This window comes from Pimephales promelas, chromosome 4 (assembly GCF_988280905.1).
Source record: "Pimephales promelas chromosome 4, fPimPro1.hap1.1, whole genome shotgun sequence".
Taxonomy (NCBI): Eukaryota; Metazoa; Chordata; class Actinopteri; order Cypriniformes; family Leuciscidae; genus Pimephales; species Pimephales promelas.
The window spans coordinates 18,972,240-18,993,037 of record NC_142772.1 but is presented as its reverse complement, the minus strand read 5'-3'; the positions used below and the strand labels follow the sequence as shown (position 1 = coordinate 18,993,037).

General features: G+C 38.0%; 2 protein-coding genes across 2 annotated transcripts; one reads left to right on the top strand and one right to left on the bottom strand.

The window, feature by feature from the left end:
* The first annotated feature begins 1,069 nt into the window (after positions 1-1,069).
* Positions 1,070-2,988, top strand: mboat4 (membrane bound O-acyltransferase domain containing 4). Its single transcript, XM_039662536.2, has 3 exons — positions 1,070-1,191; positions 1,304-1,528; positions 1,609-2,988. Exons 1-3 carry the CDS (start codon positions 1,070-1,072, stop codon positions 2,519-2,521), a joined length of 1,260 nt encoding a protein of 419 aa, XP_039518470.2. The 3' UTR covers positions 2,522-2,988.
* Positions 2,989-4,281: 1,293 nt separating this feature from the next.
* On the bottom strand, positions 4,282-17,166 carry LOC120471913 (monocarboxylate transporter 13). The gene is made up of 5 exons (XM_039661850.2): positions 17,009-17,166; positions 11,572-11,801; positions 11,271-11,414; positions 7,575-8,342; positions 4,282-6,299 (listed from the first exon to the last, which is right to left on the bottom strand). The coding sequence occupies exons 2-5, from the start codon at positions 11,771-11,773 to the stop codon at positions 6,112-6,114; spliced, it is 1,302 nt and encodes a 433-aa protein (XP_039517784.2). The 5' UTR covers positions 11,774-11,801; positions 17,009-17,166; the 3' UTR covers positions 4,282-6,111.
* Between the last annotated feature and the right edge of the window lie 3,632 nt (positions 17,167-20,798).

Genomic DNA, 20,798 nt, shown 5'->3' with positions numbered 1-20,798 from the left:
CCTATGACAAAATTAGTTCCTGGTAATTGCGGTGGAAACGCGGCTTATCTGTACCTTGCTTTCGATTTTAAAATGGGGGCTGTGTGAAATCAGCGTATGGTTTAGAAGAACAGACTACCGTATACACTTCCATGCTTCAGAGTTCCGTCTTTATTATTATTATTTTTTGAAAAACGATTTTTGGACATTTGTGAATCGATTCAGAGTCATCCACGTCTGCATTGTAGCTACAGAAGCATATTGCATTCCCTATTTTTCTGAATTGACAAGTTAATTATCTCAGAATTACGAGATCATTTTTCATGGAAAAAAGTTTTTGCTCTGTTCTTCTGAATTAACGAGTTAATTATCTGAGAATTATGAGAATTTTTCATGGAAAAAATTTTGCTCAGTTTTTCTGATTATCCATCTATTAGTTGGATTTGTCTTAAATGACTTCTGTAAAATATTTAGTTTTTCCTACAGTCACATGCAAATTTTGTCCTTCCCACTGGGCCTGTATTTTGTTTATAAACTTGCTTGCACACACACAATAATTCTGAAATTAAAATAAATTGTTGTATTTAAAGTTCATAGACCAATTAGGCCTAGTCAATTTAAAACAGCGGTTTTCAATGTGAATAACATGTGAGTATATTCACAATATTACTGTTTTTTCTATCTAGTCTGATAGGATCTATCTATCTATCTATCTATCTATCTATCTATCTATCTATCTATCTATCTATCTATCTATCTATCTATCTATCTATCTGTCTGTCTGTCTGTCTGATAGGCTCTATCTATCTATTTATCTATCATGTGTTGTGTGTGTAAAAAGCATTTTTTTGTTCTATTTGAGATAATTGTATACTCATAACTTGGTTGGGGCGCTGTCAGATTCCATTTAGGAAATAAGTGCACACCTGTGACGGACTGAATGTCTGTCTATCTATGCACGACTGAAATGCAGAAAGACATTATGCTCTGAAAATCAAATAAAAGGCAAGTCAGCCTTACTGTACATATTCATCTTCTCTTTTACTTGCGCACACCACTCGAGCAGTTCCCACAACTACCTGGCCTGGTGATGGATCTCGTTTGGATATTTTGTGGTGGAAACACACAGCTGTTTTACCAGTTTGTGAACATACCATTTGCATTTCTGTTTTGTTGTTTAGCCAAACAAGGACATCTCTCAATAATAAACAGGTAGATATAACATGATCCATGCTGTTACTCATTATTTTTGATAAATGCATTGTCCTTTCTCTGAATTTTGAAGTCACTTGTGAAATGAAATAGCTGAAATTCATACTGTAAGGTACATCTATCTGACATTGGGAGGATTCATCTTGGCCATTGTAACGATGGGTCCATACAGCTTATTGCTGTTCTTCAGTGCCGTCCTTCTCCTGCTGCTGATCCACTGTCCACGTCCAATGCATATTCATCAGTGGACGCTGGGACTGCAGATGTGCTGGCAAACCTGCTGGCATTTGTACATCCAGTACCAGTTATACTGGCTTCAAGAAACACCAGACTCTAGGTACTGCATTTCTCCAAAAGTACACTGTATGAAAACATCCAATTTTATCAAAATTTGACCTTTTGTTTTATTCCTAACAGACTTTTACTGGCCATATCCGCTCTCATGTTGATGACCCAGAGGGTTTCTTCTCTATCGCTTGATCTGCAGGAAGGAAAACTCTCTAGTCAGGATCAAGCCCTTATTCCATTTCTAAGCTACTCACTTTATTTCCCCGCACTTCTTGGAGGACCACTATACAGTTTCAAAACGTTTGTGGAGTCTGTTAGGCAAATTAGTGTAACTCCACCCTTTGCTTCATATTTAGGGAATCTTACTTCAAAGATATTGCAAGTTGTAGTTTTGGTGTGGATTAAATATCCTCTCAAGGAACTCTTAAAATCAGTTATATTCAGAGTAAACAGTACTTGTGTTTTTCAAGATATATTATGGATCTGGATCCTGTCGCTGCTACTTAAGATGAACTATTATGCGCACTGGAAGATCAGTGAGTGTGTTAACAGCGCTGCAGGAATAGGTTTCCATGGTTATGGTCACAGTGGAAAAACATCATGGGATGGGCTTTCTGATGGAAGTCCATGGGTTACTGAAGCGTCGAGTCGTCCTTCAGTTTTTGCACGCCAGTGGAACAGAACCACGGCGGAGTGGCTTCGAAGAATGGTCTTCAAAAGGTCCAACAGGTCTTCACTGTTCATGACCTTTGGGTTCTCAGCGTGGTGGCATGGCCTTCATCCAGGGCAGATTCTGGGCTTTCTCATCTGGGCCTTCACTGTGCAGGGGGACTACAAGCTACATCACTTCTTGCATCCAAAGCTTACTTCCCTGTGGAGGAAATGGCTGTATGTGTGTCTAAACTGGGCCTTTACTCAACTGACCATTTCATGTGTTGTTGTCTGTGTGGAACTTCAGAGTTTAGCATCTGTGAAACTTCTCTGGTCCTCATACATCACTGTGTTTCCACTTCTGAGTATTCTGATGATTTTTATCCTGTGAGAAATTCAGTTTCTGAGTATTTTTTATAAATGTAATCCAATATCTCATCAAATAATGGTAAACACAGAAGATTAACTAAGCTTGCTGGACCAGAAAAAACTATACCCAGACAGAGCCACGCCCACTGGAGCCTCATCACGAGCACGCATGCGCTGAAAACCTCTGAAGTAAACTGACGGTTGCCATGGCTACTTGCATACCCTGAAAGTTACATCCGTTTTTGTCAGGTTTTTGGAACCGAAAGTTGAGGTTTTACCCTTCCTTCATTTTGACATAAATATAAAAATATATATTAAAAAAATTTGACAAAATATCTTTGACATAAAAAAATTGTTCGTCGGAGGGGTCCAAGACCCCAGGACTTTTGGGAGAGTAAATGATGAAGCATTTTCATTATTATTATTTACTAATAGACAAAAACTTTACACATTAATTAGTCAGAAAAGTGTACAAAAACAGTGAAAAAAATATATTTATTGTAGCCTATATCATTACAAAATCAACACGACAACACGCTTCTTTATAGTGTGGTTATACTGCCACCTGGTGATGGGACACAGAGGGAATCTCTCCATATCCACTGTGTGCACACGTGTACAAACTGATGGGATGTGAATGTGATCACTGGTCCCACAAAAGGTTTTCGAGATTATTCTTTGTGAATATCAAATCACTGTTTTTTTTTTTTAATTATCCAAAAAGAAACCTTGTTGCAGTTACAGTTTGTGATATAAACAGTCAAAAGTGTGTTTTATATAAAACTAAAACATGATTCTGCTGACTCAGAGGAGCATTAGATCAGTGTACAATTTTTTTGGGGATGGCTGCTCTTATTTAAAGGTTAAAGGGATAATTCACTTTGAAATTAATTTTTGATATGTTTTAGCTTACCTCAAGGGCATTCAAGATGTAGGTGTCTTTGTTTCTGCAGCAGTTTCAATTTTGATATTTTTTTCAAACAGTTCTTGTATGTCAGTCAATGCAGGTCTATGGTCACCACCTCAAAGAGCATGCACAGAGAAGTCCAAATTAAACATGATTTAATGACTCGTAAATGTAAGTACACATTGATAGCCTAAGATCAAAAAGTCATTAAATCATGTTTAATTTGGACTTCTCTGTGCATGCTCTTTGAGGTGGTGACCATAGACCTGCATTATATGACAGACAAGAACGGTTTGACCTAAAAATATCAAAATTGAAACTACTGCGAAAACAAAGACACCTACATGGATGGCCTTGAGGTAAGCTAAAACATACCAAAAATGTATTTCAAAGTGAACTATCTCTTTAAAAGTGGCAATTTCTTTGTAAAACTCATTCGCTCATTTAAGCAGATTTCAACACTACTAAGGCATCTTTGTGATTCCAAACTCCAAAGTGTGTGTGAGTGTGAGTGAGCATGTACAGTACACACATAATTGACACAACATATTCAGAGCAAACAGGAACTGCCCTACCAGCTCAGCAATGTGGTAGTATACAGTGAAAAACAAGACATGAAAGACAATGAAATATAAGGCATAGCCCACTTTTTCAACAACTGCTCAAATAACATGTATTATTCAGATTTTTTTTTTTTTTTTTGCATAAATCTTAATGGGTTTCTGAAATACAGTGGCCCCAAAATGTATTCAGACACTCAATTACATAGAATGTAATTGCAACAGTTCTCATTAATTTGGTAATTAATAATAAACTAAAACGTAAAAAAAAAAACCTAAAGTCACAAAAAGAAAATTACAAAACTGCACAAAATCTAAAAATAAAATCTACTTTATAATATTTACAAAATCTATAATACTATATAAATGAAAATGAAATAACACTTAACAAATGAAACCAAGTAATATTTATTTTAAATACAATAGCAGTACACCTTTAACTTTACAAAAGTTTGTCTTTCTTGCCAGACGTTTGTCTGAAAAAAGAGAAATGATAATATTTATATAGCTTTCAGATATTGTAAAATCATTATATACCTCACATAATGCATATTCCATTCATACATGATGAAATAATCAGCACTCAGTGCTTATTTAATTATTTCCAAGGGTAAAAACAGGCTCTAAATTGCACGGTTCTCAGTTGTTGTCATTGTTCGCAAACAAGTAGTGGCTTTAAAGGTGCAATGTGTAAAAATTTTGAGTATCTATTAACAAAAATGCAATATGACATCCATAACTATGTTTTCAGTGGTGTATAAAGAACTTAATAAACCGTAATGTTTTATTACCTTAGAATGAGACATTTATATCTACATAACCGCAGGCACCCCTTCTAAGAAGGTCGACATATTCGACCGTGAGTAGTGACTTTTCCCTTGTTAGTAGTGTAAAATATGTAGTTGGCTTGTTTCATGTAACTTAGTTCTTCTCCCTCGCTGTGTTATGGCTTTGCTATGAGGGGATAAATGTACTGGTTACGTTCATGAGACAGCTGATTAGTACTCGTCATTGACCATAACCTGATCACGAAGAGTTTTCAAAATCAGAGAAAAAAGCCTATTGTATGTAGTAAATGCTGTCTAGGGCAGTGTTTCCCAACCCTGTTCCTGGCGGCACACCAACACTGCGCGTATTCTTTGTCTCCCTTAACACACCTGATTCAACTCATCAGCGCAGTGTTGGTGTGCCGCCAGGAACAGGGTTGGGAAACACTGGTCTAGGGGATATGGAGGCGCACACGCTGTTACAATCATGTCATTTTTGCCGCACACGCCTTTGGGCTCATGCGGACCCGTCGAGTTTAAACCAGCTCAACCACAGTAAAAGCTCATATTTTACTACATGTTAGAAAATATATATAGTTGCATAGTTTCATGTGTTTCTCTCCCTCGCTGTATTGTGGGTTTGCTATGTGGGGAGAAATGAGCTGGTTACGTTTGTGAGACAATCAGCTGAGCACTATTATTATATTATATATTAAGACCTCACCTGACTATGGCTTTGTAAACCTTATCCATGATGTGGTTTATAGACCATTTCACAAGATGTAAACAACACTGGTCCAGAAGCACTTCCTGTTTCAGTTTTTTAACACTACATAAAAGCTGGGATAAAATACAACCAACAGAACATTTAAAACTGAATCAAAAAGTTAAACAAACATCTTTAAGATGTTTTCTTTACATGTGAAATAAAGAAAACAGTTACAAACTGAAACAGGAAGTGCTTCTGGACCAGTGTTGTTTACATCTTGTGAAATGGTCTATAATGGACTGTAGTACAGAATCAGTGACAATGTTACACACTCTTGGCTTACTCTGGCTGTTCTCTGCTGTCTCAGACGACGGTATGTTTGTCCTGTTTTAGCCACCGTAGCTTCTTCGAAAGGGAGGGGGCTGAGCCCTTACTGCAACTCACAACCGAATCGCTAGAGGTCGCTAAAAGTACACACTGCACCTTTAAACGTGGCAATGATGCCACAGTCTTAAACTAATCTCTCACTGCTTGGAAGTTATGGGGTGAGAGGTTGAGATAATAACAAGCCTGCAGCCTTTTTGAAAGGTAAAAACATTAACACAATATGGTTTTAAACAGATAAAAGTTGACATATAAAAAACACTGGTACATTATCATCAATGGCTTTTAAACATCTGCAATGTCCGCTTTATGCATGGGATGATCTGTAGTCTCAGTACATGTATCTGGTAGTTTGTGTTTTTTCTTCTCCACCAGCCTGTCAACAAGAACCACAAAAACCCCAGACAAAACAAGGCAGACGCCAGACAAGTAGAAAGCAGCACCGAAGTCATGAGTCCAGTCCACCAGCCAGCCTGTGACACAGATACACAAAAGCAACATGAGACAGAAATATGGGACATCATAGAGAAAGTCTGCTGTTAGCAGTGTCTATCCTCTCTACTAAAGCACCACAAACGCAAACCTTTTTCTACAGTGCAAAACCTGCAAAACACCCGCAACATTAGATCCTTTATGACATAATAGAGATTAACACACCTACTTAGCCTGGCTCGTCATGCTGTAGTTATTGCCCTAATCCACTGTAAAACGCTGTAATAGACGCATGCGAGTGATGCTGACGCAGGACCCGGCCAATACTGAGCCGGCGTTCTTACATGCGTTTATTCAACAATTTGTTCAGTATCTGAAGCTATTCATGTTGTAAAGTTGTTATTTTGGGGAATAAAAGTATATTCTCGTCGCCTCATAACATTAAGGTTGAACCACTGTAGTCACATGGACTTTTTTAACGATGTCTTTACTACCTTTACTGTCATTGAAAGTGGTAATAACGTCACAGTCAGTGGCGGTTCTACTTTGAATTACACCCAGGGCGAGACCCCCTTCGAGCCCCCCCCTACCCAAAAAAAAAAAAAACAATTTGCATATTATAGGCTACTGTAAAAACTCATAATTAAAGTTGATTTTAGTTGATCAATTTGAAAAGTATTAGATAATATGGTGACCAAAATCTTAAATACACTCTAAAGCCTAATACACAGTGAAATCAATTCACCAAGTTAATAACATTAAAGATTTCTTTTAAAGGAGTGTCTTTCATCTTACCTACTAAACTTAAAAAAAAGGTTAACACAAAAAAAGGTTTTATATAAAGATAAACCTCATATTTCAGCGTGCGCCTATTTGAAACATAGAGGATTTGAAATAACGACCTCGAGCGTGCAAAAGACGCGATACGTGAACTAATCAGGAGATCCCCTTGACATTGCTTCTGCGCACGGCACCTTCTCAGCAAGCAGGGCGCCATTGCCAATAATTGAATCGAAATGATAAAAAATAGAAAAACTTCGCGGCACAGAGTATTTTTTTTAACTGCTCGTGCCACCCCCCATGTGACATAAAGAAATGCCGCCCCGGGCGACTGCCCGGTTCGCCCGTGCCTAGAACCGCTACTGGTCACAGTCTATGGGGGTTCAGAAAACTCTCGGATTTCATCAAAAATATATATTAATTTGTGTTCTATAGATGAACGAAGGTCTTACAGCTTTGGAACGACATGAGGCTGTGTAATTAATGACAGAAGTTTCATTTTTGGGTGAACTATCCCTTTAAAGACAAGCACTGACCTGCAGCAGGTGGACCCACAAATCCTCCAGAGCTTCGAAACAGCATGAAGAGCCCTAGGGAGCTATCAAACCCATCCAGTCCAACGATATCCAGGATAGTCGTCACATGGATGGCCACCACACAGCCGAACAGGAAGCCATAGAGCGAGCAGAAGAACAGGATGGTCCAGTAGCTTTGTGAAATGGGCAGCAGGAACAGCACCACCCCCTGTGCAGTGACCACCATAGTCAACAGCTGCAAGTTTCTCACGAGCCGCAGGTTAGCCAGCCAACCGCATGCCAGTCTGCCAAACATGTCCGCCAATGCCAGCACTGACAGAACGGAGGCAGCCCAGTACTGCCCCATGCCCAAACTGTTGGCATACGGCACTAGAAACAAAGGTGGGATGAAGAAACCCGCCGCAGCCAAGATGGCAAACACAATATATAGCAGCAGCTCAGGCCTCTGAATGAGATCCCACTGGAATGTGCCTTTTTTTGATGTCCTGCTTTCATCTTTTGAGTCCAGCACAAGTTTGCCTTGGATAGGGGTTTGAAGGGGCCTCATCAGAGCACCACACACACACAGATTCAGCTGAAGACCGCCGATGATGAGTAGAGACCCCTGCCAAGAATAGCTGTTGATAAGCCACTGGAAAAATGGGCTGAACATCATCGCAAAGACGCACTCTCCAGAACTAGCAATCGAATAGGCAATGGGGCGCCAGCGTTCGAAGTAATGGCTGACCATGCTGTTGGCTGGTGTCCAAGAAAATGAGATTCCAAGTCCTAGATCACATACACACACACACACACAAACACTCAAATTAAATGATCACTTGACAAATATGGAGGATTCTAAATAAATCAGTAGACAAACACACATTTTTAATTTAGCTAAATCTAAAAATAAATAAATAAAAATATATAATATATACACACACACACAATGATTGTCATGTTAAAATGCAAATTATTATTATTCATGCATAATGTATGACTTCTATTACATGTTATTGACTACATCTATAACATTTAGACATTTATTATTTAAATGGTTTTAAATAAATCAAAATAAACCAAATGGTTTTTAAATAAATAGAATTTAAATAAAAATTTGTATAGTGTAAATTTTCCGAAACTAACAATCAAAGGTTTGGGTTCGGTACGATTATTTTAATGTTTTTGAAAGGTCTCTTATGCTCACCAAGGCTGCATTTATTTTAAAAATACAGTTAAAAATGTAATTAAAACAAAAAACAATTATTGATTTTTTTTGTGTGTGAATTATTATTAATTTAAAATAACTGTTTTCGGTTTTAAAATATTTGAAACTTTGAATTTTCAGCATCAATACTCGAGTCTTCAGTGTCACATGATTCTTCAGAAATCATTCTAATATGCTAATTTTCTGCTTAAGTAACATTTCATATCATTATCCATGTTAAAACCAGTTGTGCTGCTTAATATTTTTTGTGGAAATCAAGTAAAGATTCTGTGATGCAGAAACTTCAAAAGAACAGCATTTATTGAAATAGAAGAGCATTTATTGAAATGTAAATGATTTTACTGTCACTTAATTTATAATATTTTTTTTATTAAAAACTTGTATAAATAAAAAATTTACAAATTGAATGTTTAAGTAAATGTTTAAATGTTATAGATGTAATAACAAAATAATACATTATATACTGTACATGAATAATAACTTGCATTTAAACATGATTTATCAATTTACATTTGACTCATTTAACAATAACATTATTTGTCTACTGATTTAAATGTTTTATTTTTTATTTAATAATTTGATCGTTTTAATTTTTAAATGGCACTTGCCAGTATTTCTTTCATACTAGACTAAGTAAATATTGTGTACATCAAAGTTTGTTTCTAGATTAGTGTCTCTTAACCTCTTTGAGATGGTCCTCACTGCAGAACATGAAATCCAGGGGGAGGAGTTAGATCCAGACCCAACTCCTCCCACCTTAGATATACCTAAACCTACCCATCTCCACCCCCTGATCACTAACCCCACCCCTAATCCTACCAAACTCCACCCCTTAGATCTGGATCCAACTCCGCCCCCCTCGATCACATGTACTCCAATGAAGTGCTACTGTATATTTTGGGCAGAGATGACAGATTTAACAGAAAATCATGCAGATGGGCAGACTTTTTCTAGCCTGGTTCTACCAGACTCTCGTACATACATTTCATTTGTACAGAGAGTCTGGCCTCCCTCAATTGAGAAACGTTTTCTTCCTTGTAGGCGGGTTCACTATTAAAGTTCAAATCTATTGGATCTGCCCAGAGTCACTCACGATCTGCCATAGCCAATCGCTAATGTGTGGTCGTGAGTGACGTATGTCATGCGCCGAAACGGCTGGAACAACCATAGACAGTAAAAGAAACAACAAGTCCGAACTCCGAATGATCAGAGGATTAAATTTACAATAGGATTTCAGTCAACGAGAGCTGCAGGTTTTGTTAATCTAGGAACAATTATTAATTCGAAATGTATATTTGACATGAAGGACAGTGATTATTCAGTCAATGCTGTAAGTTACAGTGAATGATCAGTCTGTCTGCAGATGTGTAATAAACAACAATTTTTCATATTACGTATTTTTGTTTCTTAATTACCTATATGGTCTTCAAAGTATGTGTTTGTACATTTTTATATGGCATTTAGTTGTTTTTTTTTATTAAAACAAATTAACCATTGACATCTAAAACTGAAAATCAAATATAGTCTCCTAAGTATGGGTTTTCAAATTTTTATTTATGACAATTTTTTTTTTTAAATCACAACCAATTTGTATGATTTACAACATGTAAAACTGACACACCAACCTCCTGTACGAGTGCACAAAGGGGCTCAAAATGTTCTATTCATCACAAGAATCAGTAAATTTACTGTTGGGAATCTGAGCGACTGACATGACTCCTGAGCGGATCTTCAACAATAGTTTAGCAGCCAGGACTCGGGGCTTCCGAACACCGCGAACACCAGGCTAAACCGTCCAAAATGTCACGGTCATTGTGCACGAGCTGCCCAGCACAAACTTCCAACCTTTCTGCCTCCTTCACTTGGTCCTCCGTTGTGCAACAAGAGGTGAGACGATAACAATCCGGCTTTAAATTCTGTATATTCGGCAATTTCTTTTCCAACAACGGACCGAATAGCTTTTCTCACGTCTTTCTCCGCTGCCATTACTGAACTCAGCCTGACGCACTACATCAACGTCATCGTTCTCAGCCACTCCCTCTATTCGCTGATTGGTCCTACAAAAAATTGATTTCTGGAAACCTAAGGATATGGAGCGGTCCCAGACGCAGTACTGAAGGAAAATGAAATTGAGCGGAAGTGCGTAGGCGGGCGCAGCCAGGCTAGACTTTTTCAGCTTCAGACTATAAATCCATTCTGTCGGAGAATATCAAACTAGACATCAAAACCGATTTTAGAACACAAATTAGGTTTTCATTTCACAAGGTTTATGTTGCGTTTGTTGTGTGTTGAACGACTTTAAATGACTAAATGAGGTTCGCACACTATCAGGCTTTCGTGTATGATGGCCAGTTTTACTCAACAACTGCCTGGTGTTCAATCTGTTAAGATCTTTAAAGTTATGTAGTGTGTATTCCAGCCTTTATACAAGTTAAAAAGAGGATTATGTGCTTAAAATTCCAGCATTACATAATTATAACTAAACTTACCTTGCAGTATACCCACAGACAGATACATCCAAGGCAGACTGAGGCCCAAAGAGGCGATAATCATTCCTGAGGCAGCCAGAAGCCCTCCGACCATGATAACAGTGCGATGGGACAGGTGCATACTGAGAGCACTGGCAAGAGGAGCTAAACAGACGGAAAAAAAGACAACACATTTCACTATGCAGGTCTAGTGCTTACTAGGGTGTCATCATGAAATGTCAGTTTAAAGAGTTTAATTAGCGGTTCAGAGACAATTCGTACAATTCTGTGGATGACAAAAAAATAAATAAAAAATTCTCACCACCCAAATGAAACACAGCAATGGTGGTAGAGGTCATCCATGAGGTAGTGCTAGTAAGGACACTGTAGTGATTTTGGATTTCAAGGAAAAACAAGCCAAAGTTCTTGTGAACAGCAGCAGTGAGGCCCATGATGAAGAAGGCCGAGGTCACCACAACCCAGCCATAGCCTCCATCCGGTGGGGTGGACAAATACCTCTCCATGCTGAATCTGACAATTGCTTCCCACTTTCTGTAAAAGAATTTTAAAACATTTCAATATAGGTGTATACTGACATCATACTATTATATTATTTATTCATATTTTTAATATAATATTTATTCATACATTCATGGACCTAGATCCATTTTGAGTTCAATTTTATACTTCTGTCCATTTTATTAGGTTATGTAATATTTTTTTTATATAAGTTGAACTTTTTCATTAATCAAAATTGTATCACTTTATTTCACTTCTATTTACCAAATCTCTTTGGGCCTAAAAACATTACATTCCATAAGATTTTTGAACATTTGGATATTTTTGTGGACAGTTCTTCATTAACCATGGCAAACGTGGCAAAATTGTCACACGGAAGGATAATCAATGACACAAATTAGCTAAATAGCAGCATATGCATTTAATTTAAGTCCCTCAAACTTCCATAATGATGTACATTGAGGTAATGGTTCCTCAGTCACACAGCCTGTTAATCCAGTTAAAGCTACACTATGTAACTTTTAGTTTATTCTTAGCTAAAAACATATGTGCTCATTAATGCATGTTTACTTCGTTCAAGTAATAAAGTATTCTCGTTAGTGTATAATATGCCACTGAAAATACATATGGGTAAGGGGTTCATGTTGCCCCTCCATCTTGAAAGTACATTAGCCAAAGAGGGACATACCCGTTAATTCAAGCTTCGCCTTTCGCGTTTACGTTTGAGTTAACACTCATGAACGAGGTCGAACTGGAAGCCATGTTAATCTTGGACTACACTGGTCACCGTAGGAGTTAAAACGAAATCGGAATTGAGAGGAACAGAATATTCAGAAACAGAATATATGAATATTCACTGGATGGTCATATACCTTTTCACCACTAGATGGAGGTAAAAATCACACAGTGTAGCTTTAAGTTAGGAGCTATAAATACTATAATACTATAAAAAGTGTTGTGCTAGCGAGCATATCCGACAAACCGTTCAGTGAATATCCCTCCACGTGCCATTGGGTTGCTGACCCCTGGTAAATACAATTTAAAAAAATCACCTAAATTTACAATTATTTAAAAGAAATTATTTTTGAATGTTATGTGATGTCCATCTCTGTCAGCACTTCTGCAGCATGTTCCACACAGTGTCAAATTTAGCATGTTGTGACCAAAAAAAAAAAGAAAAGATTGCATTAAACTGTTTTCATACGTCACATTTCCCATAATCCATTGGATGGTCAGGGCACCACAGCAGATGCACTCTTAGACACCTCTTTCCATTATGGTGGTTCTTGGCCAGGACTTGCGTCTTAGCAAATCAGGCCCATTCCATCATTTCATATTATCTGCCTTTGTCCTCGGTCTCCCTCTCCTTCTTGTACCTTCAACCGGAGAATCGTCTTGAGAATCGTTTTCAGCCTGGAGATTCCAGTGGCGTGGCAATACAAAATACAATTCCCTTCTTTTGACTTTTACCAGGAGTGCTTCATTTGGTCCAGAATGGTTTGATTTTTCATATGTTCTAGAAATAATCATACCCATTCTAGCTGTTACACTTCTTCAAAAGTCATTTAAAAAAATGGCCAGCACCAATATGCACAAGCAGTAACCAAGACAGAACAGGAACAATCGTTCACAGTGGAAACCTGTAGCAAGTGCCAGAAATCATAAGATTGTGTGCTACAACAAATGACCCACAATGCGTGCTCCACTGCCCAGCCCCGCTGCGATCACTGACTAAGCCAGTCCTTTATTGCCATTGACTCAGCACCACTAGCAGCAGGCAAACATACTCATGTTACTGCACAGAACACGACAGCCTTGTCCTTGACTTGTTTCATCACCCATATTGCTACAGCTTGACGTATTAAATATAAAAATCAAACTGTCCAGTACAGAACTGACATATGTCCTGCAATCCAAATAAAAAGCTGCTTACTAGCTACTATTTACTTCATGAGACCATCGTCACCTTTTAAAATCACCTTGCTTCCCAGCTGATAGAATCCTGCTCTAATCCACTCAATTACTGTATGAATCTGTGGTAATGCAGACTGCTCCATAATGTCTATAGGTTTGGGTGTAAGAGTAAATACAGGCACTCCTGAGGTTTAAGGGCAAAATCCCCATGCTTCATCATGTGTCTGCACTATTGTTGTGTACATCCAGCCTGTCAGGAACCTGTCTGCATCAGCATAATTGCTGCATGTTGAGTCACTGTGTCAAATGTGAACTCATACAATTGGTAGAACTGTTTTTAGCGATTGCATTGTTCATAGAAAATGATGCAGCTTTGGCAAAATAATTAAATTTACAGTGAATTAATTTTATGAGAAGTTCATGCAATAAACTGTTCCGCAGTAATCCGGTCTAATTCAGCCGATTTTCATTGCTAAATCACTTAATTTAAACAATTCGTTTTGTATTTAGAAAGTGCACTGGAATTACACGACACTGCTCATAGGAAATAAAATCAACAAGCTCCATAAACAATATTACAGGATTGATTTTATCTTTTTGCGCTGTAGTGGACACATTGTAACCCACGCTGACATTCAGACCAGTGTTGTTTCACGATCCACTAACCAGCAAACACAATGTTCATTTAACTTTAGTATTTGAATTCTGTCATTTTTTAGGGGGGGGGGGAATCAAATAACTTTTATGGTTGAGAAAAATCAAACCAAAAAAGAAGTTTAATTACAGGGAGGTTATTTTTAAATACAGGGTGATAGCTGCAATAACCTAAAAATAACTCACACAGAACATTCCCTAATGGTTATTGCTTTATAAACTACAGTATAATGTAATGTTCCTATAACATTGCAGTAAGGAGGTTGTTTTTAAATCTAAAATACAGAACGTTCCCTAATGGTTATTTTTAGGTTATTATTTTATAATGTAAACTTACCTTTCAATTAAAACATTGCAGATGTTTTTGTTTAATGACGTATACCGAGCTCTGAAATTAGTTTAGTAAAGATTTAATCAAATGAAGCAGAAATTAGATCAATCAAAACATGTTATAATGATCAGATGAATCCAACTTTATGTTAAGATTTCCAGAATCCAGGGTTTAACCAGGGTTAAAGCGTTAGTTCACCCAAAAATGAAAATTCTGTCAGTATTTACTCACCCTCATGTTGTTCCAAATGTGTTTATTTGTTCTGCTGAACACAAAGGAAGATATTTGGAAGAATGTTTTAATCAAACAGATCTCATTCCCCATTGACTACCATAGTAGGAAAATACATACTATGGTAGTCAATGGGGAATGAGATCTGTTTCATTAAAACATTCTTCCAAATATCTTCCTTTGTGTTCAGCAGAACAAATAAACACATAGAGGTTTGGAACAACATGAGGGTGAGTAAATACTGACAGAATTTTCATTGTTTGGGTAAACTAACCCTTTAAAGGAGTAGTTCACTTTTAAAAAAAAACTTTTGCTGATAATTTACTTACCCCATGTCATCCAAGATGTCCATCTCTTTCTTTCTTCAGTTGAAAAGAAATTAAGGTTTTAGATGAAAATATTCCAGCATTTTTCTCATAATGGACTTCAATGGTAACCAAATGGTTCAAGGTCCAAATGAGAGTTTCAGTGCAAACTGTTCAACAGGGTTAAAAAGACACCAGCCGATGAATAAGGGTCTTATCTAGAAACGATCGAAACGATCAGTCATTTAAAAAATAAATAAAAAAGTTTAAGTTTTATAAACACAAATGCTCGCCTTGCACTGTTCTGTGAATAACGTTCGTGATTCTCCTGTTCAAACTCGTTCATTAAAATGAACAAATCTTTTTTCGAGTCATGACTCGAAGGGTCCTAGACAAGACCCTTATTCATCGTCTGGTGTCTGGTTTAAAGCCCTTTGAAGCTGCACTGAAACTCTCCTTTGGACCTTGAAGCGTTTGGTTCCCAATGAAGTCCGTTATATGGAGAAAATCCTGGAATGTTTTCATCAAAAACCTTAATTTCTTTTCAGCTGAAGAAAGAAAGACGTGGACATCTTGGATGACATGGGGGTGAGTAAATTATCAGCAAAGTTTTTTTTTTTTAAAGTGAACTACTCCTTTAAGAGTGTGAAAAGCACAGAAATCATAAATTTGTGGGTTTGTTTCTGCCTTCGTTTACTATGAGCACTAGTGTTATTTAAAAATGAACGGTCATTTATTTTTATTGGCTGAATTGACATTCGTTTATCAATCTCTTTATTGAATAAATTAGCAATATCACACATTGCATGCAAACCCAGATATCACAAATACGTCTGCAAGATGTCTGTTAAAGATCACTTAATCTGGAAAGCATCTGTTGTTTACTAACATCTGATAGACATCTTTAAGATGTCAGTTTAACATACATTCATCATTACATCTTAAAGACATCTTCTAAACATCTATCTGACAGGAAACGTCCTATGGACGTATTGCAGATGAGCAAACACTCTTAAAAAATACTCTTCAGATGTAATCACACACATCAAATAGACTTCTCTGCACGATGTACGTGTGCTACCAGGGAATAGTTTTTTCTGGTTCTAGAATCTGATAGCCTTTTTCCAGCCATCTAATAAATATGACCTTTCTTAATACCAAGTATGGCATATATAAAATAACGTTATTAAAGTAGTTTTTCCTTTTATATTTTCCAATATTATTAAAGTAGTTTTTCCTTTTATATTTTCCATTTTAATTACAGATTTAGTTAATGTGTTGTGCATTTTTGTCCTTCATGTTAGTTTTTTGGTACATTCATTTGGATTTCAATTTTAGCACATTTAACTAAACGAAAATGAGGAATGTTTCATTGGCATTTAGCTGAAATAAAAATATATTTAAAAGTTTTTATATTCAGTTAACGTTTATTTTATTTAAATAACGAAAATGTTTTAATGGTAACTGATTCAGACAAGAGTGAATGAAGGTATTCAAATGAATAAATAAACAAGAGTAGGCTATTCTTCATTAAGTCGACTATACCAGTGTAGCCTACAGAAATTGACATACAAAAATAAACCAAAATATTAATTGGAGGAACAAGCCACGGTCCCCTATATTGTACTGCACTACTATTGTACTGTAACACTGTATTAGGCTAGCTACCTTATTCCGGAGTGTCTTGATCGTTGCTGCTTTTATTTGCAAGATAATTCTCCATAAAGGATTAATGATGTACGTCCTTGTACGTCGGCGTTTTGAAATAAAATCTGCTCTACATGCATGGTAGGGAAATTACTTACGCCAGAGGTGCCACCGCACTCTTCTCCTCTCCTGTACTGTAGTGTACTGTACTCGGTCAGGTCCTCTTCATGTTCATCGCAGTGTAACACAATAGTAGGCTAGCAGTGTGATGCTGCCACTGCTGTGAGCGGGGATCTCTATTTACAAACTCGCACGACTTTGGCCACACCCCTGCTCAACACGCTTCCATATGGCAAGCTGTTTAAACATTTATTCCATTAAAGTCGGCATGAAATAGAGTGGCTAAATTACGACGTCACTCTGTAGGCCAAAACGTGGAAGCGAGTTAGCATTTTAGCACTCCCTGTTTCCTCGCTCTAAAGTCTATGGGATTTTTGAATGGGTTTTTGCTAAATTGGCTGAAATAAGGTCTGTGTTGGAAAAAGCCACTAAATATTTTCATGTTTTGATCTGACATAGAACGCACAGTTATAACCAGATTGTGGTTTTATAAAACTTTATTGTGTCTGCTTGTGTTTTTTTTTTAAACTTTATATAGGCTTCAAAATATATACATTTTGGATTAACTTGTAAAGATTATCTTGATAGACAAAACGTGCAAGGCTCACAACCAGTGGCGGTTCTACTTTGAATTACACCCAGGGCGAGACCTCCTTCCCCAGATAGCAAACTGACTTGAAATCAACGCGTTGTTTCAACGTTATGAAAGCAAACCAATTTTCGATTTTCATTTAGCTTTGAAGAATGCCGCGTCTGACGTTGGTTCAACGTTAATTCGATGAGCAAAATCAACGTTGTTTCAATGTCATGAGAGACGTCGTTTCCACGTTGATTCAATGTCAGTTTGCTGTCTGGGTCGAGACCTCCTTCGATCTATACCACGAGTGTCATTTCTCGTGGCATTTATACGGCAAAAGTGTTTTTTTGTTCGTGCGTATTATACGCAAAAAAGTGCGTATCATGTGTACGCGAAAATCGCGTGCCATATACACGCAAAAACAGTTTTTGGCGTATAAATGCCACGAGAAATGACATTCGTGCCCTAGGTACGAACTTTCATGAGATCGGGCTGATTTGAAACATAGAGGATTTGAAATAACGACCTCGAGCGCGCAAAAGACGCGATACGTGAACTAATCAGGAGATTCCCTTGACATCGCTTCTGCGCACGGCACCTTCTCAGCAAGCAGGGCGCCATTGCCAATAATTGAATCGAAATGATAAAAAATAGAAAAACTTCGTGGCACAGAGTATTTTTTTAACTGCTCGTGCCGCCCCCCATGTGAGATGAGGAAATGCCTCCCCGGGCGACTGCCCGGTTCGCCCGTGCCTAGAACCGCTACTGCTCACAACTCTTTGTTAAAGGGATACTCCACTTTTTTTTGGAAATACGCTCATTTTACAACTTACAGCCGCCCACGTGGAAGCTGCACTCTCTGTTGGAAGTTTGCATATCTCTTTGCTGTGGATGCGGTTAACTCTCTTCAAGGAAGACACCTTTCTTCCCTGAGGTACATGAAGAGCTTACAAAGTCATGGCGCTCTTTACTCAGTGCACACAAGCTCTTTTACTTCCGTGATGTTCTCTTCTGTTGATAGCGCCACGGAAAAAGGATACGAGTAGCTGCCACCTCTCGAAGATGCAGTCACCGTGCATCTCTGCCCGCCCACTGCTGCTGGATGGAGAACTAGAGTAGGTTTGTCCCATAGGGGCTAGGGCCCACTCCCAAAGAGGCATGGCTACCTTTAGGCATACCAATTGAAGACATATGTGCAGTGGCCGGCTGGTCCTCGCTGTCCACATTTGTTGGATTCTACAACATGGAGGTAGCTTGCTTGCAAGCTTGAGTCCTCTCCATATGATAAGTAGTCTTTCAGTCTCTAACACGATTTACTGTCCATAAGCACAAGTCTGTCCTAGGAAGTAATACTGTTACCTCAGGTGCTCTGGCCCCTCTGGGGCTTTTATAAGGGTTTGGAATGGAGTCAGTTGCTAATAGTGTGGCGTTTACATTGCGTCCCCACTGCGTATTAGCTACGCGATACGAGGTGACCCTTCTCGAAAGGCAACGTACTAGGTTACTAACATAACCTTGGTTCCCTGAGAGTAGGGAACAAGTATTGTGTAGCCTGCCGCACTATTGCAATCTGTCAGGTTTTTTCCCCCCGCTTCAGTTGATTTAACCTGATGCTATGGCGAAGTTGTGGGCTTATATAGCCATAAGACACACCATTCTGGCGTGCTTAGGCACGAAGCTGCCTGATTGGTTCACGCGTCTGAGCCGCTTCGCTATAGGATGTGCAGATGCTGGAGCACAGCTGATGGGCGAGCTAGACACTCTACTGTGCTTGCTGTGTAGCTGCAGCTCAGGGAAATGAGTTTCCCCACAGCCTATTAGCTAAGCTCGTTCTCTACAGGGAACCGAGGTTACGTTAGTAATCAAATATGTTCTCTATAGCCTACCCTTGCATGACCGACCCTACACGTTGATATTCGGATCTGTTCACATACTCAGACTGGGAATCATGCATTTGTTTGGCACCATTATTAATGCCTAAATTAGTCTGTAGCGGTCAGACGGTCCAGCTGTGGTACAAGAAGTACGAGCCATCAGTAAACTCATTTCTTACAAGCTGTACATTTCTTACAAGGTCTATATGGGGACACTAATGCTTTTTACAAGTTTAAATCATGTATTGCGATAATTATGACATGGCGTGAACGAACCTAATATCAGTTATGTTCTTAGGAGACACCTGGAGTGTACCAGATGCGTGCATGGCACGAAAAAATATGGTTTTGGGGATGCATATGTCACGAGACGCTTGAAGACACATGGCTCAAGATGCCAGAAGAACCTACCTGCAAATCAATACTGTGAAGGTTTGTCTTGGAAATGTTGCCACATCTGGATTTAGTCTCAGTTTTTTCTGTTTCTTCATGTAATCCCAGACAGACTCGATGATGGTGAGATCAGATCATATCAGCTGTTGTCAGACTCCTTGTGCACACAAAAATCTCTCTAGATTGCTACAATTAATTGCAAGAGGAATGTTTGGAAATGTAAACTTATATTTCCTACTGGCACACTAGCAAAAGATATAAATAATGCTTAAAAAATGTCTTACTTTTCCACAGAACTATATATAAATACATACATAAACACACAAACATGCTGTACATATAAAAATCTACGATACATCTTTGTATAAAGCATCAGAAAATGGACATTGGATTAAATAAGTAAATGTCCATGAATGTAAGATATGGTAGCGTTTGTTCAAAATGTTTTTTGGAACTTTTCAAGGTTCAAATCCAGTGGTCAATGTTTTTTTTTATTTTTTGTCTTGGTATGTTTTTTTTTAATTCACTGCCATTACTTTGCCCGACTGATGGTAGTCACATGACTGAAACAGATGAATAATATAGTTTAAGGAATAAAAGGCATGCCATACTTCTGGCCCATTCGCTCATGCTCATCAAAATACTGTTTTAACTAATTCATATGAATGTTTTTCCACACCCATTTTTCTGAAACATGACCTGGAATCCTCCTCTTGCCAGAATTCATATCCATGTAAACATGTTCAACGTATTACAATCAATATCTGTAACAATATCTATCTGTATTACACACAAATATATAATGCGAGTTAACAGAGCTCTTGTAAATTGTGAAAGAACATATCGATTACAGTACATCAAGAGTACTACATGAAGTCTCTGCGCTGTCCTAAATTACTGAGAAGACACATGCTGTACAGTACTGTCAGCATATCAATGGTTGCTTCAATAAAGCAAAACTCTGTATTGTGAATGCCACGGTTA